Raw genomic sequence first — 26651 nt, forward strand, 5'->3', positions numbered from 1 at the left:
ACATTTTTTTTATTCAACACAAAGAAGAGACTTTTGCACGACGAAAGAAAGAAAAAAGTTCACTTCAGAGACTCTCCTCTCTCGCGTGAGTACTAAAAATGGAATCGATCGAAGCGACTTTGAAAAGCGACGTAAACTCCTTTCAGTCGTCCGAACAACTTTCTCCCGAGACTCTGAGCGCGTTCTTCGACCTGTTAAAACCTGGAGGACGGTTAGGGGTTTTCGTTCTGTTGGGGAAAAAAGGAGGTGAGGAGGATTCGTCCGCGATGATACGAAAAGAAGTCTCCAAGCGGTTGACGTTGGAAGGATTCGAGGACGTCGTTTCCGAGCAGACGAGCGTTTCCGGGACGGACGCGACGAAGGTTTCGGGGAGAAAACCGAAGTGGGAACGAGGCGTAACGTTTAGCTTAGGAGAGAAAAAGACAAAAAAGACTTTAGTTTCGGCCTCGGCGTGGGAAGAAGAAGACGACCGAGACGAAATGATCGACGAGGACGCGTTGCTCACGGAAAAGGACAAAGAGAAACCAACCGCGGAAGGAGAAGGAGTTGGATGTCCGCCGACGAGGAAACCGTGCAAAGATTGCACCTGCGGAAGGAAAGAGGAAGAGGAGATGAAGGAAAACGCAACTCCAGCGAGCTCTGTCGTGAAGATGGATTTAGAGAACGACCCGAACGACGAGACGTTTAAAAGCGCGTGCGGGAACTGCGCGTTGGGAGACGCGTTTCGATGCGCCGGGTGTCCGTATTTAGGACAGCCGGCGTTTAAGGAAAACGACGAGGAAAATAAGGTGGTGATGTTAGACGATTTAGGAACGGTGGATTTATAATGTAATGAAATGGTGTGAAGCGTTTGCGCGCCGCGGTAATAGACTTTTTACGTGTACAAATACTTGAATATTTTTACTCAAGTTTTGAAGCTCCCGTGTTGCTTGAGAATCGCCTCGGCGACGACTTTGACTCCCATCAAGACCAAGGGAACGCCGTTCCCGGGTCTCGTGCTCGCGCCGACAAAGTGTAATCCAGAGACGCTCGGCGTGTCCAAACTTTTAATTCCAGTTCTGGTAGGCGGTCTAAACGCGGCTAATTGCAACAGTCCGTGCGATAAGCCAAACACGGCGCCGTTTTTAATGTTATACATGTCCCTCCACTCCGCGGGCGTGCGAACGTCCTCTTTTTCAATAATCTCGGACAGTTCACCGTGTCCAGCTTCGCGAAAACGTCGAAACAACGCTTCGCGAGCGGCATCGACCATTTCCTTCTCCGTCGGCACCGGAACGCCTCTTTTTTTGCAAATGTCGATTTGTTCTTGGATGTTCGCCACAGGGAACTCAATCATCAACGCCGCGCAACCATCCGGCGCGCACGATTTGTCCGTGTACACCGGGTTGCAGCAATAAAAGTTGTGCTGTTTTGGTGCGGCGAAATCTTCCGGAGTCGCCGGTCGGTTCCATCCGGTTTCGTATTCGCCGGATAAAAAGACGTTGTGATGTAACAAATCCGGGATCTGTGTCTTCAAACACCAGTTGAACTCGATGATGGAACAGGAGTAATCCATTTGTTCTTGTCGAGAAGCTTCAGCGGCGGCTTCAGGGACGGACTCTAATAAATCATCAAACACTCTCGGAATGTCCGGGTTCGCGACGACCACGTCCGCGTCTAAAACTGTACCGTCTTCGAGTTTCACCCCGGTTACTTTCCTCCCGGTGGAGCTAAACTTCTCGTCCACGGAAGCGTCTTCCTGCGTGCAAATCTCCGTGACTTTTGAGTTCAATCTCGTCTCCACGCCAAACTTATCGCAGAGCGTTTGCAACGCGTTCCCTACGTTTTTAAACCCACCCATGGGGTACCAGACTCCATCGGTCAACTCAGTCGCCGCTAACAACGAAAACACTCCGGGCGCGTTATACGGCGACAACCCGACGTACAAATTCTGGTACGTAAACAACGCTCTCAACCTTTTATCCTTAAAGTACGAGGACATTTGCCGGTGTTGACTCAACAACAAATCCACCGGGTTCACTCTCAATGCCAACGGCACCACTCTTTGTGGATTGACGAAATCTAACACCGAATTCGCGTCTTTATCGATAAACGCGGCGACTCCGTAATCTAAACTCGCTCGCGCTCTTCCCAACCAATCTAAATACGCGCCGCCGGCGCCTTCCTCCACGTCGTCTAACTGTTTCCTCATTTTTTCCGCGTCGTACAATAAATCCAACGTCGTGTGATCCCCAAAGTGTGCTCTGTACGCCGGATCGCACCGTTCAATCGATACGTACGTTTCAAACGTCTCCCCGACCGCGGTAAACTGTTCGCGATATCGATCCGGCAAGAGCAACAAGGACGGTCCGGTATCGAATCTAAATTCCGAGTCGAACTGTTCGGATCGACATCGGCCGCCGACGGAATCGTTTTGCTCTAAAATCGTCACTTTATACCCGTTAAAAGCGAGGCGAGAGGCCATGCCTAAGCCTCCAACGCCCGCGCCAACCACGATGGCTTTATTTTTGTTCTTTCCGTCTGAATCGTTTGTACTTCGTGTGACGATGTCATTCTCGTTATCCATTATCGCCGCTTTTATTATAGTACCACGTTTCAATTTTTGATGACTATTACGACGCTTACTATTATTATTACTACTACTACTGTTATAATTATTAGTAGTACGCGGTGATTGGTGTCTTCTGGTTTGTGATTTCGAGGACGACGCCGAACTCGTTATCGTCGTCGTTCGAGAAGACATCGTCATTATCGTCGTCGTCATCTCTCACGAGCGTTTTTCTCTTATCTTTGAGGCAAAATTCGAGGCAAAGAAAACCTGAAAAGAGGGCAAAAAAAGCCACACATTCTCACGCGTACACGCGAGACAAACAACAACAACAACAACAACATTGTTGTCGCGACATTTTATAGACACAAATAGTTAGCACACATCATGAGCGCGAGTTTTTTGTGCGCGACGAGTTCGTCCTCTTTGGCGAACGCGCGAACCATGTTTGGTTCCTCCAGTAGCGGTACGTTTTCGTGTTTCGCGACGATGTGTTTTTTTTCTTCGCATTCTGCCTCTGCCTCTCGGAAATGGCGAGCGATTTTGATGAGAGATTTAATAAAGCGCGCGCGGAAACGCGTCTTTTACTTTGAAACGCGAAAATCGAGAGGGGTCTCGGAGAGATATTTTACGCGGAACAGAATCGCACGGAGGAGAATACTTACCCATCGTGTGCTCGTTCGTCGAGGATATGCGAGAGATGAGCGTGGTATTCATGCGCGCGCTTTTGCTTCACCTCGTTGTCGCCGGCCCTATCTGAAACCTCTGGTCTCTCTTTTCCTTAAAATACTAATAAATAACCTCTTTGACACGATAGGCAACCAAAACGATTTGTTCAAAACGACCAACGGTTCGGTGGTAACCATGATGCGTCACGGCAAGAAATCACCGAAACTGAACCTCCCGGCGGACCAACGCAAAGCGTTGCTCCGAAACTTAACCACGGAAGTTCTGAGACACGGTTCGGTGACGTGCACCATGGCGAGAGCGAAAGCGGTGAGAAAACCAATCGAACACATGATTCAGTTGGCGAAAGACGGCGGCGAACACAAGAAGAGAGCCGCGTTGGGGTACATTTACGATAAGGAAGTTGTGGATGCGTTGTTTGAAAAAGCGCCTGCGAGATACGGCGATAGAAACGGCGGGTACACTAGAATCGTGAGAACGTTGAAGAGAAGAGGAGACTCGGCGGAGATGGGGGTGATTAAGCTCGTATAAAAAAGTTATTATTCTAGAACACACACATACATAAGTTGATATATATATTATACCTCATTACATACTAATTAATTAAAAGAGTAACACGCATCATCATCGTTTACTTCTTCTTTTGTTTTTTCTTCGCGCCGCCGGCGGCCCCGGCGCCTTTGGTCGTTTTGACTCGTTTGTTTCCGCCTTTATCTCTCGCCATTTGTTTCAACTCTGCCGCGCGTTTCCTCAACTCTTCCGCGCGTTTCTCTTTCTTCGCGAGACCAATTTGCATGGCTTTATACAACTCTCTCTTCTTTCTCGGAAGTAAAGCAGATCTCAAGTGGTCCAACTCGGCTTCTTCGCCTCCTTTTTGGACGCGTTCGCGAACAATCTTGTCTTTTTCTCTCATGGCCATTTCCGGCGTGAGTTTCGATTTCACTCTCTTTTCGCCGGTCTCGTCGTCGTCATCTTCGTCGGAGGAAGACTCGTCCGGGTCGGAATCTTCCGATTCGCCTTCCTCGCCCGGGTAGGAGTCCGAATCCGAATCCGAATCGTCCGAATCGTCGTCGATCTTCTCGTTCTCCAACGACTTTGAATACGGCACGCCTTTGATTTCCTTCTCGAGTTCTTTTCTGTGCGTCTCTTCTTCTTCCTCTTCTTCGGTTTTCTTCGGCTTTTTCTTGTCCGTTCCAGACGCCGAGGACGGTAACTTCTTTCTCCCTGGAACGCCAAAGTCGTGTTGCAACTTCATCAACTCCAGCAAGTATTCCGGGTAATACCCTTCCTCTTCCGGGTCGACGAACGGCGATAAGTGCGGCGGCGGTTTCTTCCCGGGGAAATATTTTTCCGTAGGGATTAAGATTCTATAGTTGGCGCAATCGCACACCCACTGCGGAACGACAAACTCCCGAGAGATTTCCGCGGCTGGCTTTTGGTCGTTCGGCAACGGGCGGTCCATGATGACGTGCGTGATTTTATCCTTCTCCTCGTCGACGTCGATGGGCGAGCCTTCGCCTTCCCAACACACTTCGCCGCCGAAGGACTTTACGATGAACACCATCGCTTCGCGAGGACACTCGCGTTTGATGAGAAAAGTCAAACCGTTGAACAAATTCGCGCGTCGTTTTCGGTCTAAAATTAACAACTCGCGATCGGACAAGTTTGCGTTTCGTTCTTCGTCCGTGATGGTTGTCGCCATTTGCGCGTCGGCTTCGTCGCCGGTGGTCATCATCTCGATGTTTTCCTCCATTCGTAACTGTTCGTTTTCGCGCTCGCGCTCGCGTTCAGCCGCTTCTCTTTCCGCGATATCGTCCTCATCTTCGCCGTCTTCAAACTGCGCGATTTCTTTCAGTTTCTCCGCTAACGTTTTCTTTCTCTTTTTCGGTTTCTCTCCGTCGTCGTTTACGTCGTCGTCTGCTTTCGCTTTTGCGGCGTTTTCCCTCGCCTGCGCGACTAAAGTGGCGTTTTCTATCTTTTTCTTCAGTTCGTGCACGATTGCTACCGCACCAGTCGCGGCATCCTCTAAAGCCACGTCCAAGACTGGCGGGTACCTCAAATTGTCCTCGTGGTACAACTGATGATTGACGAACGTCGTCATCGAGATGTAAAACTCCAAAAACGTCAACATCACGCGATAATCCACGTCTTCCGGTAACGTTTGCTGCATGTTGTGCGACACTAACCACACGACCGGTTCGCCTCGAATTTCAGCTTCGTAATAAATGCCCTTCACGGAAATGAAAACTTTCCTCAAAGCGCGTTTTCTCGTCACGTACGATTGAAACTCCAAGCTCAACTCCCTCGATTTCGCGACGATATCTTGCGGAATCCCGTGCCTTTTCGCCGCCGGTAACAACGCAAACAAGTGCACTAACGTTAAACAATCGTCCAAATCTCTCAAGGCGTCGAGAAACGTCGGGTACCGTTCCTTCACTAAATGGTCCAGCGTATACATCGGTTTGTGTTCTCGCAACCGGTCCACTTGGTTGAAGTGTTTCTTCGCCTTCGCTTTCTTAATCTTCCTCTCGTGCGCGCGTAACTCTCGAAAGGTTTTCATCAGCGGTTCGTGGAGTAAAAACGCGATATCTTTCGCGTGGTAATACGTTTTCCCTTGGCCTTTGACTTTCTTCTTCGGTTCTCTGGGATGTATTCCTTTGAGAATGCAAAGTCGGCGAAAATCGCTCAATTTCAGCTGCAGTTTGTTCAGCGCTTCGTTCCTGGTCACGTATCGCGATGCGTTTGAAGACGTGCGGCTTTTTCCTAGGTTGCCTTTTTTCATCTTCAGCTTTGATTTCGCGAGGACTTTCCCCGTGCCGTTGACTTTGTTCTTTTTCCCGCCTCCCATCTTGTTGTGATAGTAGTCGTGTGTGAGTGTTTCCTCTTCTCTGGTGCGTAGTAGAAAAAGTGGCGGCCGTCTTTCGTTTTCTCTCAAATAAAATCAAGCTGCCCCAAGAGAAAAAAGAAGAAAAAAAACACAAAACAAAAAAATTTCAGCAACCCCATGCACCAAATTTTTGGTCGTCTGGCAGTTTTTCACTCACTCGCACAAAAGTCGAACGAAATCCTCCGAGACTAAATTTGAACCGCGAACTCACATCCGTTTCGACTGCTTAATAAACTCATTCCGAGAGAAAAAAAGGGCAACAACACGGTGTTGTTGAAAAAAGCGGTTTGTTCTTTCGGTTCCTCTTCTTCTTCTTCGTCTTCTTCAGAGTAATAATACGTTTGAAGAGAAGAAGAGCTACTAAGGAGATATATAATACACAAAACGCACAAGCGCGCACTGTATCATCATCTCCAGAGAAAGAAGTCTGCGCGTAAAGAAGTGCACAAAAGAGAAAGAGAGAGTAGTACATTTACTTTTGCAGAGAAGAGAGTAAAAATCTTTCCCCATCCGTCGTCGTTTCGGGTGAGGGTAGAGAGCGCAGAAGCAAAATGATGGTCTCGGAGACGACTTTAACAACGCGCGAACAACAACAACAAAGAAGAAGAGAGGACGACAACAACGCGAAGACAATGATCGCAGATAAAGGAGGACCCGCGTCGACGACCTCGAACGCCTCCACCGACGATAAAGGCGGCGGGTTGGGAGATTCCAACAGCAGATACAGAAGCGACGAGGAAGCTTTTCAAAACCCAACGACACGAGGAGAGGGAGAAGAAAATGTAACGACGACGACGTTTACGAAGAAGAAGAGAAAGACGGACAAAGAGGAGGAGGAGGACAAAAGTGGAGAAGCAGACGAGAAAGACGAGGAGGAGGAAACAGAGGAGGATGGTTTTAAGACAAAGACGAAGAACGACGTAAACGTAAACGAGATTAAAGGTGGAAAAGAGGAGACGCGAGAGGAAGCTGTCTCTTCGATGTACATTAAATACGAGAGTTTATTCGACGCGGAGAAAATTTTCAGCGGATCGTCGAATAGGCAGAAATCAGTCGCGGTGTCGCATTACATCAACGATAGTTTAGATCGGTTGGTGTACGGGTATAAACACAAGTCGAACGTTCCTTTACACGTGTCGTTCGGGCAGCCGATCGAGAGGATAGCGGTCGGGTGCGGGTTGGAAGAGGACGATTGGGAGGAGTTGGAAGGAGTTGGGCTGAAAGAACGGACGAAAGTTAAGGAGGAGATGGAAAAGAGGTTTAGGAACTCTTCACCTTCTAAGGAAGAGGCGGATTTCGGAGAGGGTGTCGCGGAGGAGGATGAAAAGGAGGATGAAGAGGACGAGGACGCGCGAGATCAGCAACGAATGATGATGCACACGAACGCGGACGAGTTGTTGGATCACAGCGGAGGTGCCATGGAGGAAGAAGGAGAGGACGACGAAGATCAAGAAGAGGAAAACGACGATCGCAACGGGGACGATTCGGGCGGCGAGTTTGAAGACGACGACGGCGAAGAGGGCGAAGGAAATCACGGTTACGAGTTCAACGACAACAACAATCTTTTCTATAACAACGGGCCTTTGCCTTCGTTTGGCAAAGATTTGAACCACGCCGCCATGTATGCGAATCCAACCAAACGAAAACGACAGCAACGCCAACACGAGAACGACATTAACAACAACAAGCAAAAGATGAACAAGAACAGCAGCATGATTGACGCCCACCAGTTTGATATTGCCGTAGAGGCGGGTACTAACAACGGAAGCGGCGATTGGACCGACGATCTTTCCCTCTGGGCGGCGCTCGATCACTTAGACACGAACAATAACAACAACAACGAAATCATCACCCCGCAACAACATCAGCAGCACCACCAGCGTCGCTTGAGTGGCTTGGGTGTCGGCGTCTCCCCGCCAAACAAGAACAAAAGCTACGCGCAGCAAGCGAACAACGCGCACGATATTGCCACCGCGGTGTCCAACTTGCCGGCGACGACTCAAGCGAACGCCGTTGGCGCTCCAACTTCGGGTACGACGATTATTCATCATCATCACCATTATCCTTCGAATGGTTCGAATAAGAACAGTATTACCGGTGACAAAGAACAAGGATCGTCGTCCTCCATCGAAGCGGTGTTGAAAAGATTAGAGCAGTTGGAGAAGAAGTTTGTATCCCATTCGTCAAAGGCGAACCCACGAGAAGAAAAAGAAGAAGAAGAGGGAGAAGAAAACGTGGCAAACACGACGAGAAAGATGTTATTTGCTACGAACGAAAAAGCGGCAAACGATGACAACGTTGTCAACGCGAAGAGTAAGGACGAGAACACCAACGAAAGCGGTAAGAATAGCGGAGGAGGCGAGATGTCGCTCTTAGAACGACGCGTTTCGGATTTAGAACGATTGCTCAGAGCGTCCGAGTTGGAAAACTCGACGTTGAAGAGAGCTTTACATTTCTCTTCGCAACCGACGAACAAGGATAGCGACGAGAAAGAACAAAATAACAACAAGAGTTCGGCGAAGAAGAAGATTGGTGCGACTTTGTCGCATTCAAACGCCGCGGCGGGTGACACTAAAAAGACGACTTCAGAGGATGTGAACAACAACTGTTACGACGATTCGCACGGCCTGTCCAACGGAAAGTCGGATAAAACGAACGAAGAGACGTTGCAAACGCTCAGCGAGAAAGAAGATAAAGACGACAAGTCGGAACGAAACGACGGCGGAAGAGGTGGCCTGATGACGGAAGATAAGCGACACCCTTCTGAAAATATTCGCGAGAACGCGGCGAATGTGGACGGCGTTTCGCCCGACTCAAGCTTTTACGTGGAAACGAACAAGCAGCAAGAGAAGACCACGAATACGAATCGCGAAGAAGGGGAAGAAAACCAACTCGGTGCTGCCAAGCGAAGTCTCGATCGAGAGTTGATGTAAATTGCGAAACAATCTCGCTTGTATACGACTAATTCATTCATTTATACCTTTGTAATATTAATCTAATATTAAATAACATACACATAACAATCGCTAATAGCTCTTCAACAAAAGCTTTCTTCATTATGTCTACTCTTCTGCGTGCGCACTTTGCCGAATAGATTTCGCTGCTATGACTTTCCATTTTTTTTCTAATTTCCTCCTCAACCTCCTCTAAAAATTTTACACCTACGCCGCCATCGCCTGAACGTTTCCTCCCTTTACTCTTCTCGACCAACATCTTTTCAACTTCTTCACAGCGGGTTCTAAACTCCATCTGTCGCCTTCTGGTCCGAAGCAAATCAACGCCGCCGGCAAGAACAAAATCGACCACAAATAACTGCTCGTAATCGTCATGGTGATTAAAAACGCAAACTTCGAGAAAAATTTCAACACGCACAACCACAACATCGACCCGGAAATGACGGTAGTCATCGCCGAAGCCGTGACGCTGACGCCCATAATCATCAACGCTCTTCGCGTTTTCTCGCCTCGAGTTTTTGCAAACAGCTCGGGTGCTTCAGTGTACGCGTTGGCTAAATGCACGCAATAATCGACCGATAAGCCAATCAAAATCACCGCGGCGATGGATTCGCCAATGCCTAAATCCCATCCCATGAACCCTCGAACGCCGACGCCCATGACGGTAACGACGACGCCGGCGATGGTGACGGTTGCAATTGCGCCCGTGAGAAAGTTCATGGTGGAAAGGACGAGAACGAGATATGCCATGACGAAACAGATGGTGACGCCTTGGAAAGTGTTGCGGACCAACGCTTCTTGCGTGACCATCCACGTCCACGTAGTGTAAGCGGTTTGTATGGCGTTTTGCATTCCAGGCGGAGCTTCCTCGTTCATTGTTTTCACCCACGCCTCCCAGACTCGAAACACGGGTCGAGCAACCTTCGCAGTCGTCGGGTACTTCAACGTGGTTTGCACGGTCACTTTGACGAAGAAGATGTCGAGTTCGTTCTCGCTGGGGACGATTGGTTTCGTTTCATCGTACGGTAAGAAACCGATCGAGTTTTTGAAAACGTAAAACCGAGGATCTGCTCGAAAACGCCACAATTCTTCGAGAAATGTCGTCTTATCTTCGATTGGAAACACGAGATTGCGTTCGTCTTCGATGTACGTTTTGAACGATTCCATGAAACAACTCACGCCGCTGGCAGTTTGTTCGTCGAGGCTCTTTTGCGTGGCATCCACTTCTTCTCCCTCGGTATCAGCATCGTCTGACGACGACATAACTGGTCGAGACATGACTAACAGGCCATCTTGACATCCGCTCGCGTCGCATGGTGCGATTCGCAAAGCCTCGCACGCGTGTAAGAAGTGAAGCTGCGAAGCCGGCAGAGTGATATCAAACGTTTCGTCTAGTTGCAACTTGCCAAGCTGTTCGATGTCCCAATGGTTCGCTCTTGACGTATCCATACCGTAAACGCCAAAGCAGATATCCAAAGGTACGACTCGGTCATCCGCGGAAACCGAAAAGCGTGTGCGATCGTTCGCGTACGCTTGCATCAAATGCGCCGTCGGGTACCACTGCTCTTGCTGCGCGGGCGTTTCGAGTTCGAGCGCGAGTTTTAACGAAACTCCTAGCAACGTTAAGAAGGCAGCTATGACAATATAACAAACTGGACGGTAACTTATGAACGCGTAGAACTGGTTCCGGAAGAATCGTTCAATTGGGCGTAAGCGTTTGATGTTCGCCTCGGAGTCGAGCGTATCCATCGGTCTCGGTATATTCGATGACGCGTTGTCCTCGCCGCCGCCACCGCCGCTCGTTGCAGCTTCTGTTCCTTTGCTCATCCCTCCTTCCTTACTTTCGTCGTCAGTTTTCTCTTTGGTATTCTCTTCATCGACAGCGACGACGTCTCCCAAAGATGCCATGGATAAAGTGGTCGTCGCCGTCTCTAAATCGTACCTTTCAGTCCTCTTGTAATCTGCTTTCGTGCAAAAGCAACACACTTTGTATTTGTCCAAATACAGAGAGTACAGAAACAAAGCCGGTGGAAACATGAACACGTTTACTACAAACAGAACGGCAATCATTGTCGCGCTTAGAATTCCAAACGCGGAAATCGGCATGACTTCGGATAAACTCGTGGCGAAAAAGGCGCCCATGGTCGTGAAACTCGTCACGAAGATTGCTTTAGATGCTCTTCGAGAGGTATACAACACTCTGGTCAACGTCGAACCTGAAACCGTTTCTCTAGGTTCAAATTGCGACTGTTTATACGCGTCGTAAAAGACGAAAACATCATCTGCGCCAACACCCAGCACCACAAAGATGGATAAAATTTGTACGTTGCCGAGGTACTCGATGCGATAAATGAGCTTGTAAATGAACAAAGCCACTGGAAACGAGCAGATGATTTCAAACATTCCAAGACTGGCGATGAAGAACGACCGAGTGTGAAATGCCATGTAACACCATACGGCTAGAATGGACGCAAACGCCCACGCCAAGTCAAAGTTTATCACATTCGCCGCGTCTTTCGAACGCAAGTACCCCGCGTACCATCTCGTTTGCATGTTTGCCTTTTCACCATCGGCTTCTTCGTACGCTTTATTATCTATCGCTTTATTCATATACGGCGTGCTCAGAAACTTAGCTTTCATCGCGTATCGATTGAACAACTCTTTCTCTATGTCGTCCAAAATCGCCTCGCCTATAACTACGCCTTGTTCTCTCTCTCTATCTTCTTGCGAACTATACCCGATAACCGGCGCGCCCATCGGATACCGCGCGCGAGTGGCTCCATTTACCAACGTTTGCACATCGAACGCTCCATCTAAGAAATATCCGTACATTTTCTTATTTTCCTCGCTCCCAATCTCCCTGACGACTGCGTCGATATCCTCTACCAACTCGCCTTCGCCGTTTGGAGGAAAAAACACGCTCACCGGCGTCAACGGTTTCACGCACACGTCTAAATAACTCACAGAGGAGTTGCTATAAATCTTCTCGATATCGTCGGTAATATCATCTTTCATCACTTTTGGGTCTTTCAACTGACAATACTGTTTATATTTCGGATGCGTGACGACGATTCGGTGAATTTCCCGCATCGCCAACAAGTTCGCCTTCGTAAACACCGTCTCGGCGCCGTCGTTACTGACGAATTGGAAAAACAGAGAACCTCTCTGCGACTCCTCGCCTCGCTCGTAAATTACATCCGAGGATGAATACCTGTGTTGTCGTAAAGTTTTTTGAGATTATATAAAGAATATATGTATAAAATGTCAGTCCTTTTCCTTCGCAACGCTCAAGACAACAAAACCTCCCCTTCCTCTTTAGGGGAAATTTGTCGAAGAACTCTCTCTTAATCTCTCTCGAACACACATCATCCGATGATGAAGCGCACGCATCTCTCCGAAAAGGAAAAGAGGAAGCTTTGTCCTTGCGTTTTTATTCATTCACGTCTGATGACGAATCGATTTTCGAGAGAAGAAGGAATACACTCCCACGGATAAAACTTCGACATTCCCCAAACATCTTTCGGTCGACAGAAAAGGTCAAGATACGATGCGATGCGCGGCGACGACTAATAATAATAAACGTACTCTTCGACCAATCTCGTGCCTTCTGCGGCTGCATCCGCATCACTCGTAATCCCATCTTTCAAAATAACCCACTCTCGATCGTTCGTTTCCACGAATTGTAACTCGTCGTTCAAAACGACGGTTAAAATGCATCCGACGGCGACGAGGACGATGCACGTCAACGCGAGGAGTGGATTTTGGTGCGACCACATCGCGTAGCGTTCCAGGAAGGTTCTTTCTTCGTCTCGCGCGTTTCTTTTTTTATTCACATTCATATTCGTTTTGGGGGTGCTGTTGTCGTCTTCGTCTCGGGAAGGAGGACGAGTCGAAAGAAACCGAGACATCGCGGTGAGGGGGTCGTCGGGAGGAGTCTCGCTCAGCGCGGAATATTCCGGCGGCTGTGAATGCGTGTTGTGCTATTTTTGTTTTTGTGACGACAAAACCGCTTTTCCGTCGAAACGGTTTTACGTTTTCAACGAACAACACGCGTTTCAAAATGAGTTGACCAAAAAACAACATCGGATCGGAAAGTGAATCGTGGTTCGTCGCGCGTAACGGTGTGCTTGTTTCATTACCTGGTACAAAGACAGACGTATTCTTTTTCCTAAGTCTGTGCTCTAGTAGAGTGTGATTTTTGGGAGAGAATCCTCTCTCTCAACGCTCGCGTTGAAGCACCGCAACGGGTGTCGTACGCGCACAGTCGGTGGACAATTAATTTACTCAAATCGTAGACCCTTATTAAACCCTACGAGTACGAGGAGAAAGAAGAAAAAAAAAACGGAACAGTCTTCCCCTAATTCGTCAGAGTATTCACGCGCGCATCAACATTATTGGGCACTTAAAAGCGAGAAGAGCATTTGCGCTTTGTCAAAAAGAACAGCATTAACAAAACCAGCGAGAAGAGATCATCGTCGAGTTTGAGGAGGAGTTGTTGGTCTCGTTTTACGTGTGCATTTACCGTTTGCATCTGAGTTTGAAAAATGTCATTCGAAGAAGAAGACAACAACGAAGAAGAAGCGATGACGATTGATATTCATCAAAAGCGGCCCTCGCATTGGGTCGCCGAGGAACTCGTGCACCAAGGTGAAGAGTCGTTTCAATTTCACCGCGAACCGCGCGTCGGAAAACGAGAAAGTTCTTTAACGCTCTTTCGAATCGTGAAGAAACTGTTCTTTCCGTCCAAGACTTTGATGACACAACAACAAACTTCAATGAAAACGCGGGAAACGATCGCTCGAGAGATGCAAAGAGAAGAAGACGAGGAAGCAAACGATCCAGCATGTATTGAGATGCCTTCGTCGATTCGCGGAGATTACTCTTTGTTGTGGTTGCAAAACCTGCTGAAGGAGCACGAACACGAGTCGGAAACGACGCTGGATCGAGACGTCGTCGGCGCGCACGTGAAGAATATGTGCGAGAGTTTCGTGTACGTGAGCGAAGACAAGAATGATCCGAGGAATGGCGGAGATGCGTTAAGAGAAAGCGCGCGCGAAGTTTTGGAGATGTGTTGCGTGCATTTGGGTGCGTTGAAGGATATAAATTGGGAAGATTTCAGTAGGAGGTTGCAACGGTTGATGCCGACGGAGCAGTTTTGTTCGAAAGATGAGGTGTTGAACAAGATTAAATTGGAGTTGTTTGAAGCGACGCGACGCAAAAATCACGCGATACTTGATCAGAAAGCGAGAAAGAACAGCGGGAAATTTAAAAAAGCTTTGAGACAGTTTATGGAAAGGACGATGGATAAAGTGAACTTGGAGCTTGCGAGCGGGAGAGCGACGTCGATTGATCAACTCGCGATGCATCATCAAGACGGGTGGTTGAGCATGAGAAACGCGCACGTGAATTGGAACAGACGAAAAGGCATGGCCAGCGTGGTCGGAATGAGAAAATGGCCAAAGTGTACGGACGTAATCGCCGAGGAGGGTGATTTGGACGTTTTAGTCGGAGCGAAATCGGATGACGAAGTCGAAGAAGAAGAGGAAGAAGAGGAGGAGCCGCGACGACAACGCCAACAACAAAATGAACTTATACTATCTGAAAACCGAAGAAAACAGCCAAATCCGCGTAAAAACTGGTCCGTGCTCGGCAAGAGGAAGGTTAACGATGTCGAATCATCGGAGGAAGTGACGGAGGATATTCCTATGCCGGTCTTACCGCCAAACAAAGGACGCAGCAAGTCGACGTCGAGAGGCAAATCTTCGAATGTGACGCCGATGTTGGAGGAGTTGGCGAACGCCACGCTCCAAGCCGCGAACCGAGAGAATCAGCAACGAGGAGAACCGAACGTCATCTCGCAACCGTCCGTGAGAGGCCCATCGAAGAAGAGAGGTGGAGCTGCTCCTCTTTCCAATTCGCCGGCGAAGCCAACGGTAGTACTCAAGAACGACGGTTTCGACGCGCTCAAGAAAGCGCTTGAGGAAAGAGAGGCGAGGAAGGAAGCGGAAGCGGAAAAGGCAAAGGCTATTGCAGAGGAAAGGGCAGCAGAAGCCGCCGTAGAAGAAGAAGAGGAAGAAGAAGAAGAAGAAGAAGAGGAAGAAGAGGAAGAAGAAGAAGAAGAGGAAGAAGTCGACGACGGTTTTGCTCGATTACGAGCCGAATTGGAGAAGCGCGAAGAGGAGAAGAAGAAGCAGAAGCCAAATAGAAGCGGGTGGGCGTTCGTAGGTAAACGAAAGGAACCGGAAAAAGAAGAGAAAGAAACGTTAGATGAGGACGACGAGGAAGAGGAAAACGACAGCGACATCATACCCACGCAGCAAATCGGCGACGACGACGACGAGATGCAAGACGCAGACGTGATTGACTCGCAGCCGCGAGAGAAAAGTAATAACGTCAGAGGTGGATTCTTCAAGTTTTTTGGCAACAAGACACCGTCGGTGGCCCAACACCCGGTGAAGCAACCATCGCCGACGAGAAGCGGAAAAAATGTGAGGATTTCTTCTCCGCGAGAGGGAGGAGACGACGATGGTGATGATCTTCCTCAAATGCAAATCGACGACGACGACGACGACGACGAAGATGAGCCGACCGCCTTCAACGAGCAAAAGATTGCCCTCGTTCCCATGGTGGTGCAACAACAAAGCTACCAATCTCCACCAAAACCGCAACAGCCGAAACTGCGAGTACAATCGCCGCCACACCAATATCACCAGCAAAGAGCATCGCCTCCGCAACAAGCAGCGCGACGAGTCACTGGCAAATTCTCCGAGGAAGAAGTTCTCGCCGTCATCCGAGGCGTCGAAACGTACGGTCTGGGGAAGTGGAAACTCATTCGAGAATCCTCCTCCGACGGCGTCCTCCTCGGCCGAACGCCCGTGGATATCAAAGACAAGTACCGAAACTTGAAATCTTCAGATTTGAAGCGCGTTTTAACCGGCGTCGTCCCGAGAAGTGCGAGCTACCCGTTCGTCGAGGAACACTTCGAGAAGGTGAGAAGGGCGGCCGAGGAGGCACATTAGGAGGAGAGAGACTCCCATCATACCTAGCGGTTAAGAGAGAGAGAGAGAAACTCAATTTTCCTTAGAATTATTTAGCGCGATAAATATATAACACATACACACGCAAATCTGTAATACTCTCTCTCTCTCGGGACTCTCTCTCGCTTTCTCATGTCCTCTTCTCCTCCAAGTGAGAAGATCCCGAATAGGAGGCTGAGGATGAAACTCATCCTCCACTTCCACATCCAATCCGCGAAAGGCATTCGATCCTCGCGAACGAGACGCAAACGACTTTTATTCGTCCTCGATGTCGACGGGTTTGATCAGGAGCAACGTAAACATCGAACGAAAATCATAAAGAACACGGAAAACCCTCGTTGGGAAGAACGAGGGAGCATGGATTTAGGTTTTATGAGTAATACGAATAGAAACGAGAAGATACGAATGTCCGTGTGGGACGTGAAGACGAAAACGAACCACAAGTGTAAAGGCACACGAGCGATTGCGATGAAAGATTTAATCGGCAGCATCGATACGTTTTTTACGAACGATAAAGAGGAGAAAGAAAAAAAGAACGCGTTAGACGTGGAATTAGAAGGATGCACGAGAGGTATTGGATCGGTACAAGTGGAATTGACGTTTACGAAAGAGGCGGTTTTCGTCGCCGAAGAAGAAGAGGACGAGGTGTTCAAGACGCCCATTTTGAAAGTGAAAGAAGAGGACAAAGGAACTGTCGCGATTATTGAAAAGAAGAAGTCTGAGAAGGAGAGCGACGATGTAGAGGACGAGAACGACTCCGACGACCCGTCTAAAGAGGAACTCTTGCGTGAACGCGTAAAGAAAATGCAAACGGAATCGATGGAGAAGAAGTTGGAGCGCATGGAAGATCCGGACATGTTGACGAAAGAGGAGAGGCGAATTTTGACGGAAGGCGCGAGCGTGGCGAAGGATTTAGGCGCGAAGTTGCCGAAATATTTCGACGACGTGTCGTCGGCGTCGAGGGGTAACGGTCTGTCCCGCGACGCGGAAGAGGAAAAGGTTGAGGAAGAGGACGAGTGGGAGAACGCGCTGCCGACAAAGAAGAAAAATCCAAAGAAGAGCGAAGCAGTATCGATGTCACCGGTGAAGAAAGTTGTGAGTGGTAATGATTCGTTACGAAAATTGGAAGTCGTCGATGCGTCTATCGATCTCCTCGAACAGCAGCAGCCGTCGTCGCCGACTGTGATTCCAGAACGAAAAGATGTCGCGACATCTTCATCGAATATTTTACCGACAACAGACGAGAAAAAGAGTAACGCAATGAACGAACTGCGGAGGAAACAGTCCAGCGAACGCATTCACGCGCGCGCTGTTGCCGCTCGAGAGGCGTTGAGACAGTCCAAGTCGTCGCAAATCAACGATGAGTTGGACGAGTTATACGAACGCGTCGTCGTTTCTCCTTCTTCCGGCGGAGGAAAAGAGAACACGACGCATCGAGGGACGGCATCGTCCTCGGAGGGTGTCACTGTCAAAAAGGCTACATCTCTACATTTGTCCTCTTCCTCTGAAGAAGGAGAAGAAGAAGAAGAAGAAGAAGAACCCGTCGTTTTCATTTCCTACGCGGAAAAACCAAAACCGATGACTCTGGCCGAAGCGGAGATGTTTCGAGACGCCAAGAAAGTCTCGCAGTTGATGCAAAGAGCCGAAAGCGCTTTCACGAAGTGGATGTGAGAAGAATCTATATGTATGCGGTATTACGTAATCACGTGCGCCTGTTCGTTTTCGTGTGTATATTTTAGTAGATGGATAGTTTGTAAGTTGTAAATAATAATCAAAAGCTCGCTAAAAATTGTTCGTGTTTGTTTCATCAAATCTTGTTTTTATTAAATCTTCTTGACAATTTGCACGACGTCTTCGTCGCTCAACACGTGTTCTTTCCCGACTTTCTGCGGTCGATGCTTCGCGGAAATCCCCCACACGTTCGCCTCTTTGAAGTTCTTCACCATGCTTTTGTGCAACGAGTTACAGAAATCTTCCACGGTCACCTGTCCTTTCTTCAAAATAATCGGCGCGTCGTACGCCGGATTCTGCCCTTTCGGTTTGGTATAAATTCTCGTCAAGTTCAAATACTCCCAAATCTTATCCAACAGTCCGTCCAAATTCCATTCCTTCCCACTCGATACCGGCACGTAGTGCGGCACCTCGTCCAATAATTCCAACTCTTCCACGGTAATTTGATCGATTTTATTCACCGCGTATACGCACGGCGTGTATATTCTATTCCCTTCGATCACGTCAATCAACTCCTCGTCCGTACAATTCTCATAAATCTTCACGTCGCAATTCTTCACGTGGTACTCCTCTAAAATCGCCTTCGCGGTGCTCTCGTCCAACCACGCCGGATCCTCGCCCGATTTCGGCTTAAACGGTAACACGTTCACGCCTCCTTTCTCCTTCACCGTGTAGCTAATATTCGGCGGTTTCTTGTTCAATCGAATCCCAAACCCGTCCAACTCTTTCTCGATTAATCTTCTGTGCGTTAACGGTTTCATCGCATCTAAAACGACCACGATCACATCGCACGTCCTCGCGGTCGAAATCACTTGTCTCCCTCTCCCTTTCCCGTCCTTCGCGCCTTCGATGATACCCGGTAAGTCCAACAACTGCACCCTCGCCCCTCGATAATGAATCACTCCCGGAACGCACGTCAACGTCGTGAACTCGTACGCGGCCGCTTCCGAGTGCACGCCCGTGAGTTTCGTCAACAACGTGCTCTTCCCAACCGAGGGAAAACCGACGAGACCGACTCGGCAATCGCCCGTTTTTGTGACGTCAAACCCTTCGCCTTTTCCGCCGGATTTTCCCGAAGGTTCGATGAGTTCCCGACGGAGTTGCGCTAACTTTGCGCGTAACGAGCCGAGATGGTTCTCCGTCGCTTTGTTCTTTTGCGTTCGAGACATTTCGAGCTCGATCGTGGCGATCTTTTCCAGTATTGCCGACATTGTTATTCTCAGAAGGTATCGTGTTCTTGTTCGTAAGTGCGTACGTGTGTCTGCTCGTGGTAAAATTATGTGGATGGATTCGATCAAAAAGGAGGAAAAATTGTGTTTTACGCGCAGAAACATTCAGTATTGGCTGATGTGATGGTACCAGTGAAAAGGAGTAATGTGCCTGTTCGTAGTACCAGGTACAATTAGTATTCTTTAGATGATTTTATCACGTGTTGGAGTATAAATACTATTCGATTGAAAAGAAGGAAGGATTGGAGTACAAGCGTAAACGACAACAACATTTTTCATCGGCTGATACGATGTTACCTTACCAGTCATTAAGAGAAGTAGTAATGCACTGATCAAATCAAATCCGGGTCGTGTAGCCGAATATAAACGCATAATACACCCAATGGATGATTATGATTAAGCGCCAACACCGCCGGCGATGCCGACCAACGCGGCGGTGACGACGGGCGTCGCCGCTAACACGGAACTGACGATACCGCTCAACGCGTAACTCAAAGCCGCGTACGGCAACGCTTCCGGCTCTTTACTCACCAACGCAGCCGTGCCTAAACCGTGGGAGGAAGCCGCGGTGGCCATGCCTCTGGAAATAGGGTCGTTCGCGCCGGATTGGTCCAACACTTTCGTGGCGAGCGCGGAACCGAGGAGTCCGGTTAAAACAACCGCGGCGGCGGTCAAGGAAACCATTTCTGGATGGCCCAAGGACACGGTCACCGGCATCGCTAAAGCGACGGTGACGGATCGTGGGACCAAGGCGAGAGAAATAGCCGGGGTCAAACCGATGAGTCGACCTAAGAAGGCGGTGGAAAACATAGCAAACGTGGACGTGCCGACTAAGCAGGTAAAAATTTCCAACGCGTGTCGTTTGATAATTTTCCTCGCGCCGTAGACTTTAAACGCGAAGGAGACGATGACGGAACCTAAAAAGGCCATGAGGATATCGCCGGCACCCATGGCAGATAACGAGTTCATGTCCGTAAACGACACTCCAGATTTATACAGTTTCAAAGTGGCCTGGTACCCGGCACCGGTGCACAAACCCATGATGTATACGCCGAGGTTGGATAAGACCGCGCACGTGACAATCGGGTTCATCTTTGCCTTCACTTTGTCGACGTTACCGATTAATAAGGACGACACCGTCGCGCCTACTAAACCAACAGTGACAAAGAACGGTTGGTACGCGTCCGTGGCGGGTAACCAACTCGCTGAAAGGTAACTCATCATCGTCGTAAATCCAACCAACTGTTTGACCAAATCCGTCGTCGGCGGTTTTGCTTTCTCTTGCGGCAAAGGTTGCATCTCGACGCCAGTCATTTCTCTCACCTTCGTGGCTAACTTTGCGCTAAACGCGCACGTCACCACGAACCCGACGACGAGTAAACCGATAATCTTCCCGAGCGTCGCCGCTTCCATCGTCGACACGACCAACGGCAACGTCACCAACGAAGGCACGTAAAACACCGGCAACCAACTGGTAATCCAATCCATCGCCGGCGCGAACAAGTGGCACACCTGCGCGGACAACGAGCTCTCCTCGTCTTTCGCCAACGCATCCATCGCCAATAAAGCAAAAATCAACCCAAACATAACCACCAGCGGTCCAGGAAACGAAATGCCTTGCGATAAAACTTTCTTCGAAATCACTTTATCCAAAACGAACAAAGTCCCCGTCGCGCCGAACAAACGCATCAACCCGTCGCACTTCGTGCTGAACTCCGCAAAGTTCTTATCCACGTCCGTCGTTCTAAACATTGGATAGTTTGCTTTTTTCGCGCGTTCGTTCTCGAGTAACTTTTCCGCGTGTCGTTTCATCGCCATCGCGTAAAACGCCGTCTTGTCCTCGTGTTCGACTTTGTTCGTCTTTTCAGGAGGAGGAGGCGTACTTTCAACCGCTTTAGAATTTTCGGCAGCTTTTGCGGCAGCAGCAGCGGCGCGTTCGGCGCGAAACCTCGCCGCGATGTCCTCGTGTCCCGCCGCTTTGACCAGCATCGCCTTTCCTCTTTTAAAGCTGTTGCTTCTCGAACGTATTCTTCTCGTAGATGATGCGATGTTTTTGTTTCCAATCGTGTTCTGCCTCGTCGAATTCTTCTCTTTCGTCTGAATCGTCCGCACAGATTTTGGTGACGATGTCGCGGCAAAAAAACGCATCGAAGTCATCATTCTCGCAGTAGTTTTAACAGTAGTAAAAGTAAAAGTAAAAGTAAAAGTAAAAGTGCTCTTCTTCTCTCTTAAAAGTGATGTGTATTTAAGTGCGTTTAAATTCTGATGCGTTTATGAATATAGTCTGACTCATCATCAGAAAGAAAAGAGAGAGAAGAAATTCAAAAAAGACTGAAAATCTTTTTTTGTCTCTCACCATCAAGAAAGGAGAGCAAGACACGTGGTGTTTTGTAGGGTTTAAGAGGATGCACTCTTTTTGCTTTCTTTGTGTTTCGAGTTGTCTTAGTATTCGGTCGTCCGAGACTGTTTGTATTGTTATTGAGCGGGAGTAGGAGTAGTTCTATTAGTAGTAGTAATAGAGTCTAGTAAAATATTCTCTCTCTGTTATACTAAAACGTTCTCTTACTCACAACCCCGGGGTACCCTCGCCAGACTTTCCCGACGTCCGGGTGCCACCCTCTCGCGCCGACTCTTAAAGCCGGGTGGGTGTAGATGTCGCCGCCGAAATCCGTCGCCGGCGCTTTGACGGTTTCGCCGAGCGGGACCGACCACGAACGCGCGTCACCGAATTTAGCGACCGTTTTTTGCCACGACGTGTAAAGGTAGTACGGAACCGTGAGGTAAAGGAACATCGCGGGCGCGTACGCGCTCTTTGAAAACAACACGGAGGAGACGAACGTCTGCGCGATGACCAACGACCACATGATCAACTCCGCGCAGGAGTAAAACACCGTGCCGTTGGATTCGTATCCGCGTTCGTAGACGTACAACAAATGATACCTCCAAATGATGAAGTTGGTGAGGAAGAAGAACGCACACACCGCGGCAATCAGTGGTGCGATGACGGCAAACGTCAAGCCGAGTAAAATAATCACCGAAAACAAACCGCCTTCTCGTCCGGCTCTCATTTGTCGAGGCGAATATTTCATCGTTCTATCTCTTTTCGTTGGCGTGCACCCGAAGCAGCACCGTAAATAGGTATTGACGGTGTAACAAATCACCCCAGGGTGTGGAAATATCAACCTGTACGTGGGAATAAACACCGCTCGGTAGAAAACGAAGGATAGGAAGAAATTCGAGGACAACGGCAAGACGGTGCCGAATTGTTGCTGCAAACTGCTCACCGTGGTGCCGTTTTCTAGAGCTTGTTGCATGATCCCGGAAATCGCCCCACCGGTGATGCCGCCGATTAACATGTTCAGTAAACCCCACAAATAGTAGAATTTCATGAACCTTTGATCGGTGGCGGAGAGAGACACGTGGACGTTTTGCGACTGCACTAAATACAAGAGGAAGAAGGACACGGCGAAGACTTCCCACAACGTGAGCAAAATCGGCGGCAAGATACCAGACACGAGCAAACGTAAACCTTCGACTTCTTTGTTATCGCAATACCACTCCAAGAACGTTTCGATGCTATCGCTTGGAGCTTGCAGCGTGCACGCGGAGGTGATCATGGTCGCGACCAAAGTCGAAGGAGTGAGAATCAAAATGACAATCGCCGGGTAGACAAACATGAAACGAACCGCCGAGGTCCGTTTCGGTTGTAACAACGTTTGCCAGTTTATATCCGATGGGCCAGGCGCGGGATGGACGACGAATTCGTTCGTTCCGCCACGGTGTAACAAACACTGCGCCGCCATGGCTGCGGCCGTTTGCGTTTCAAACACCGCGAACGCCGATGGTCCGGGGACGCCGTTCCATGCTTTTTCTCTCTCCTCGAGAATCATCGAGTCCACAACTTCCAATTCGTGCTCTAAATCTGCCAATTTTGACGATCGATCCGAGCTCGTTTCTTTTTTCCTGGCCTTTGGAATGGTGAAAAACGTCGGGCTTTTACCTAACGATCGATTCGATTGCGATTCGATGTCTTGTAATTTCGCGCGGTCTTTTTCGCTCGCGCTGCCATCAACGCTTCGTTGTCTCAGAAAACTCATCTCCCGTCCAAAATCAGCCATTTTCTGCGGATCCTCACCGAATGTGGCGCATTTCCCACGCATTTGTACGAGTTTGTTGTTGATCTCGTCTCTCTGGTCTAACAAACGATCGGTTTGCCGATGATCGTACACCGGAATCATCCCGCGAAACTCGCTGCCGAAAACTTCGTTGAACATGCGTTCCATCGCCGCGTATTGTTCATCTGCGTACGCTCTTTTCGCTTCAGTATCCTCCTCTTCTATCTGCTGCGATCTTCCGGGCTCAGATTTCGAGCTCGATCCGAATTTGGTGAGAAATTTGGCGGAGAGTATATTCCTCAACGTCTTGTGCCGTCTTGATTTGAACTTTGGAATGTTGGTCAACAAAATCACGTAGTTTTCCGCCCAAACGGAGATTAATTTGCGACTTTCTGGATCGTACGTGTTTACCGATCTCGATTGTTGCACATCCGGTAAAGCACCGATCATATCGCTGTAACTGTATTCTACGTTTGGATCTTCGCTGACGTCCAAACCCGTCCACCATTCGTGATCGATGGCGACGTCGCGACCGTCGTTGTTTTTCGCGATGGCCGCTTGCACTTCTTGCGCTTGACGAATGGCGTTTTCGAGAGACGATCGACCTTCGACGACTTTTTGCGCTTCGCTCAAATCTAAGTTATAATTCATGTTTCCGAAGGAACCTCCGGAACCCGTACGTCGATGATGACCGCCGCCGGTGTTTTGACGAAACTGCTTTTGGGCGAGTTTTTGCGGAGAGAACATGCCGCCACCACTCTTGTTATCATTCTCTTCTCGACTTGACATTCTACGGTGCGCTTGAGGCGGATTTAATTCGGTTTGAGAGCTCGATTCTTCATTCGTGCTCATTCCGCTCGAAGTGTTCCTGTTCAATATCGCATTTCTCGCCGCCGCGGCTTCTCGGCTATACGTTATGGACGAGGTCAACATGTTTACATCGTCGTCGGTAATGTCCAAAGCGTTCTCGCCGTCTTCTTCATCGTTACTATTATTATTACGAGTATGATTATTATCACGAGATCGACCTGATATAGTCCGAGCGGCGCGATTGGCTTGCATCATCGAAGATCCAACCACTGAGCGTCCTAAATTACCCATATCGCCAAAGATGCCGAGGATTCTTCTCCCGGCGCCTCGAGTGTTCGCCGGCCGTTCCGTCGGCGCATATCTCGAACTACCCGCGTGTCGGTCGAGTTGTTGTCTGGGATTTATCCCCCGCTCTTCGTCGTCGTCGGAATCGGCGTCGTCTCTAATATTCGCAGACTCTGAAATCGGGCCTGGCGGCGATTTACTATTTCCTTTCAGAGGACTCGGAGAATAGTCTAACACTTCATCCTCGTCGTTAGAAGTAGGAGTAGAAGTACCGCTTGTTGGTGATGAAACCATCTTCTCAGCTTCGTCGTAATCAAGCTGTTGCGGAGATGAATTTTTGGGCGAATTCCGGGAGAATAATCCGCCGCTACGTTTCGTCACCGACGAGTTCGGAGACGCCGTCGCGGCGTAGGATTCCAAAGAAATACCTACCGATGATGGAGACGACGGTTTCTTCGACGCTGCCGCCGAAGTGGTCGACGGAGGTGTGTTCGTAATCGTACCCGCAATAGAAACACCACCAGAAGACGTCGGCGAGCTTGGTAGTTGACCACCATTGCCGTCACCGGCTTTCTCCACGTGTCGCGGCGGTGGTTGGTTCTTGCTTGGCATCCTTTTTTCCTCGCTAGTACTGTTTAGTCCTGCGCTGCCGCCGCCGCCTCTACCGCCGCCGTATCGAAACAATCCCTTACCGCCACTCGCCTTACTTTGTCGCGCTTTCACGGAAACGACCGAGCGCGCGGAAGGATCCTCGTCAGTATCAAAAGCGAAATTACCGTCGTCTCCGTCGTCTCCCGCTGGCGAAGACTGACTCCCCAAACGCTCGCGACGGCTCAACGACGCGACACCTTTCGACTTGAAAGCTTGTGATTTGATCATCGCATTGGCCTTTGCTTTCGCCGACGCTGCCGTCATAGCTTTTGACCCGAGCGACGTCGAACGCATTAAAGACATCGATTTCATCAACGAGGACCCCGACCCTCGACCTCCATCGCCTCCTTCATTGCTATTTTTATTATTCCCACCACTCTGGCTGCTATTATGACTACTGCTATTATAACTCGCGTTGTTATTGTTGTTGTAGTTGTTATTATTGCTCCTGATTGGTGAAACACCTCCGTATTCAGGCATTTCCTCGCTTCCCCTTCTCGTCGTCGGCGATGGAATGCCGCTTCCGCTCTCTTGCTTCTCGAAAAAAGTCACGCTCCCGGTGTGGCCGCCATCTTTCACAATCGCCGGCGCATTTTCCAAGTCAAACGAACGCAAATCTTTCGATCGTTGTAAACTCGGCACTGCCAACGTCCTCACGCCAACCTCCTGTAAATTTTCTTCAATCTGCGCCACGTCCATCTCGTCGGATACGTTTTGGCCTTGTTTCACCAATTGCACTAAAATCGATTCCGGTTGGTGCACCGCTCTCCATAAATTCGTGTCTCCTTTCGTGGTCAAATAGAGCTGTCGTAAAATCGTAAACGATTTCACGTGTTTACCTACCAACCACACGACGTACAACGTAATCAATTGAAAGAAAAACACGTGCAACCACAACAAGCTCGCGTTGTCCGGCACATTCGCCGCGGTCGTTTGCATCAATATCGATCGAATCGCTCCCGATAACGTCGTATCTTTACCTTCCAACATATCTTGTTCGTACTGCGCGTTAAGTTCGCTACAAATCGCCATGTGCACTGGAATAAAAATCGCGCACACGACCACCGCTACCGGGAAGAAAATCTGCACCCCTAACTGCGCGACTCTCAAAAACGCAAACCCGTCCAACCCGGCGGTTTGTATAAACTCCTTATCGCTCACTCTCAACACGTGCACGATCCACCCGTACAAATACGTCACGTACGCTTTGCTCTGTTTCAAAAACCAGATCACCCACAGGTACGAATTCGACAACTTCCTCGTCGCCGGTATGCCTTTGCGCCAATCGAACTCGGCTTTATCGTACGGCGGCGGCGGTCTCGTCAGGTTTCGCAAGCGCAAGCGGCCAAAGTAGATTGGATTGGCGTGTCTGTACGCGCCGAATAAAGTTAACACCACGAACGAGGCGATGAAATAATCTGTTGTTTTTGTGTATAGAGAGAGATGTTTTGTCAGCGTTTCCATCCAATGTGAAAAGAGGAGTTCTTGTGCAAAGAAGAGCAGATATTTGAATCTCATCATCATCCTCCGTATCATCAGCGCGCGCGTGGAAGACAAAAAGACGACGGCGATAAAGATGACGATGCAAGCAACAATTGCTCTCTCTCTCTTAGTATTGTTCTTGTTGTCAATCGTCTCAAAAAGAGCCACAAAACGTACACAAAAGAGAGTAACTGATATCGGTATCCGAAACGTTAAAATGCGCGCTCGTTTGCAC

The 26651-nt window shown here is 49.1% G+C and overlaps 11 protein-coding genes across 11 annotated transcripts; 5 read left to right on the plus strand and 6 right to left on the minus strand.

The window, feature by feature from the left end:
- Window positions 1-98: 98 nt before the first annotated feature.
- On the plus strand, window positions 99-827 carry Bathy15g02070 (predicted protein; the record flags this gene model as incomplete). The annotated part of the gene is made up of 1 exon (XM_007508712.1): window positions 99-827. The coding sequence occupies one exon, from the start codon at window positions 99-101 to the stop codon at window positions 825-827; it is 729 nt and encodes a 242-aa protein (XP_007508774.1).
- Window positions 828-904: 77 nt separating this feature from the next.
- Window positions 905-2566, minus strand: Bathy15g02080 (phytoene desaturase; the record flags this gene model as incomplete). The annotated part of the gene is made up of 1 exon (XM_007508757.1): window positions 905-2566. The coding sequence occupies one exon, from the start codon at window positions 2564-2566 to the stop codon at window positions 905-907; it is 1662 nt and encodes a 553-aa protein (XP_007508819.1).
- Window positions 2567-3037: 471 nt separating this feature from the next.
- Bathy15g02090 (50S ribosomal protein L17) lies at window positions 3038-3766 on the plus strand (the record flags this gene model as incomplete). Its single annotated transcript, XM_007508717.1, has 1 exon — window positions 3038-3766. One exon carries the CDS (start codon window positions 3038-3040, stop codon window positions 3764-3766), a length of 729 nt encoding a protein of 242 aa, XP_007508779.1.
- A 100-nt stretch (window positions 3767-3866) lies between these two features.
- Bathy15g02100 (predicted protein) lies at window positions 3867-6083 on the minus strand (the record flags this gene model as incomplete). The annotated part of the gene is made up of 1 exon (XM_007508767.1): window positions 3867-6083. The coding sequence occupies one exon, from the start codon at window positions 6081-6083 to the stop codon at window positions 3867-3869; it is 2217 nt and encodes a 738-aa protein (XP_007508829.1).
- Window positions 6084-6673: 590 nt separating this feature from the next.
- On the plus strand, window positions 6674-9055 carry Bathy15g02110 (Srp40p; the record flags this gene model as incomplete). Its single annotated transcript, XM_007508877.1, has 1 exon — window positions 6674-9055. The coding sequence occupies one exon, from the start codon at window positions 6674-6676 to the stop codon at window positions 9053-9055; it is 2382 nt and encodes a 793-aa protein (XP_007508939.1).
- Window positions 9056-9283: 228 nt separating this feature from the next.
- On the minus strand, window positions 9284-12984 carry Bathy15g02120 (resistance-nodulation-cell division superfamily; the record flags this gene model as incomplete). Its single annotated transcript, XM_007508777.1, has 2 exons — window positions 9284-12287; window positions 12662-12984. The coding sequence occupies 2 exons, from the start codon at window positions 12982-12984 to the stop codon at window positions 9284-9286; spliced, it is 3327 nt and encodes a 1108-aa protein (XP_007508839.1).
- Window positions 12985-13620: 636 nt separating this feature from the next.
- On the plus strand, window positions 13621-16095 carry Bathy15g02130 (unknown protein; the record flags this gene model as incomplete). The annotated part of the gene is made up of 1 exon (XM_007508746.1): window positions 13621-16095. The coding sequence occupies one exon, from the start codon at window positions 13621-13623 to the stop codon at window positions 16093-16095; it is 2475 nt and encodes an 824-aa protein (XP_007508808.1).
- A 150-nt stretch (window positions 16096-16245) lies between these two features.
- On the plus strand, window positions 16246-17784 carry Bathy15g02140 (unknown protein; the record flags this gene model as incomplete). Its single annotated transcript, XM_007508818.1, has 1 exon — window positions 16246-17784. The coding sequence occupies one exon, from the start codon at window positions 16246-16248 to the stop codon at window positions 17782-17784; it is 1539 nt and encodes a 512-aa protein (XP_007508880.1).
- Window positions 17785-17936: 152 nt separating this feature from the next.
- Bathy15g02150 (predicted protein) lies at window positions 17937-19055 on the minus strand (the record flags this gene model as incomplete). The annotated part of the gene is made up of 1 exon (XM_007508947.1): window positions 17937-19055. One exon carries the CDS (start codon window positions 19053-19055, stop codon window positions 17937-17939), a length of 1119 nt encoding a protein of 372 aa, XP_007509009.1.
- Window positions 19056-19469: 414 nt separating this feature from the next.
- Window positions 19470-21221, minus strand: Bathy15g02160 (predicted protein; the record flags this gene model as incomplete). Its single annotated transcript, XM_007508848.1, has 1 exon — window positions 19470-21221. One exon carries the CDS (start codon window positions 21219-21221, stop codon window positions 19470-19472), a length of 1752 nt encoding a protein of 583 aa, XP_007508910.1.
- Window positions 21222-21622: 401 nt separating this feature from the next.
- On the minus strand, window positions 21623-26458 carry Bathy15g02170 (predicted protein; the record flags this gene model as incomplete). Its single annotated transcript, XM_007508811.1, has 1 exon — window positions 21623-26458. One exon carries the CDS (start codon window positions 26456-26458, stop codon window positions 21623-21625), a length of 4836 nt encoding a protein of 1611 aa, XP_007508873.1.
- Window positions 26459-26651: the final 193 nt, after the last annotated feature.

Source organism: Bathycoccus prasinos (genome assembly GCF_002220235.1).
Source record: "Bathycoccus prasinos genomic : Chromosome_15".
Lineage (NCBI taxonomy): Eukaryota > Viridiplantae > Chlorophyta > Mamiellophyceae > Mamiellales > Bathycoccaceae > Bathycoccus > Bathycoccus prasinos.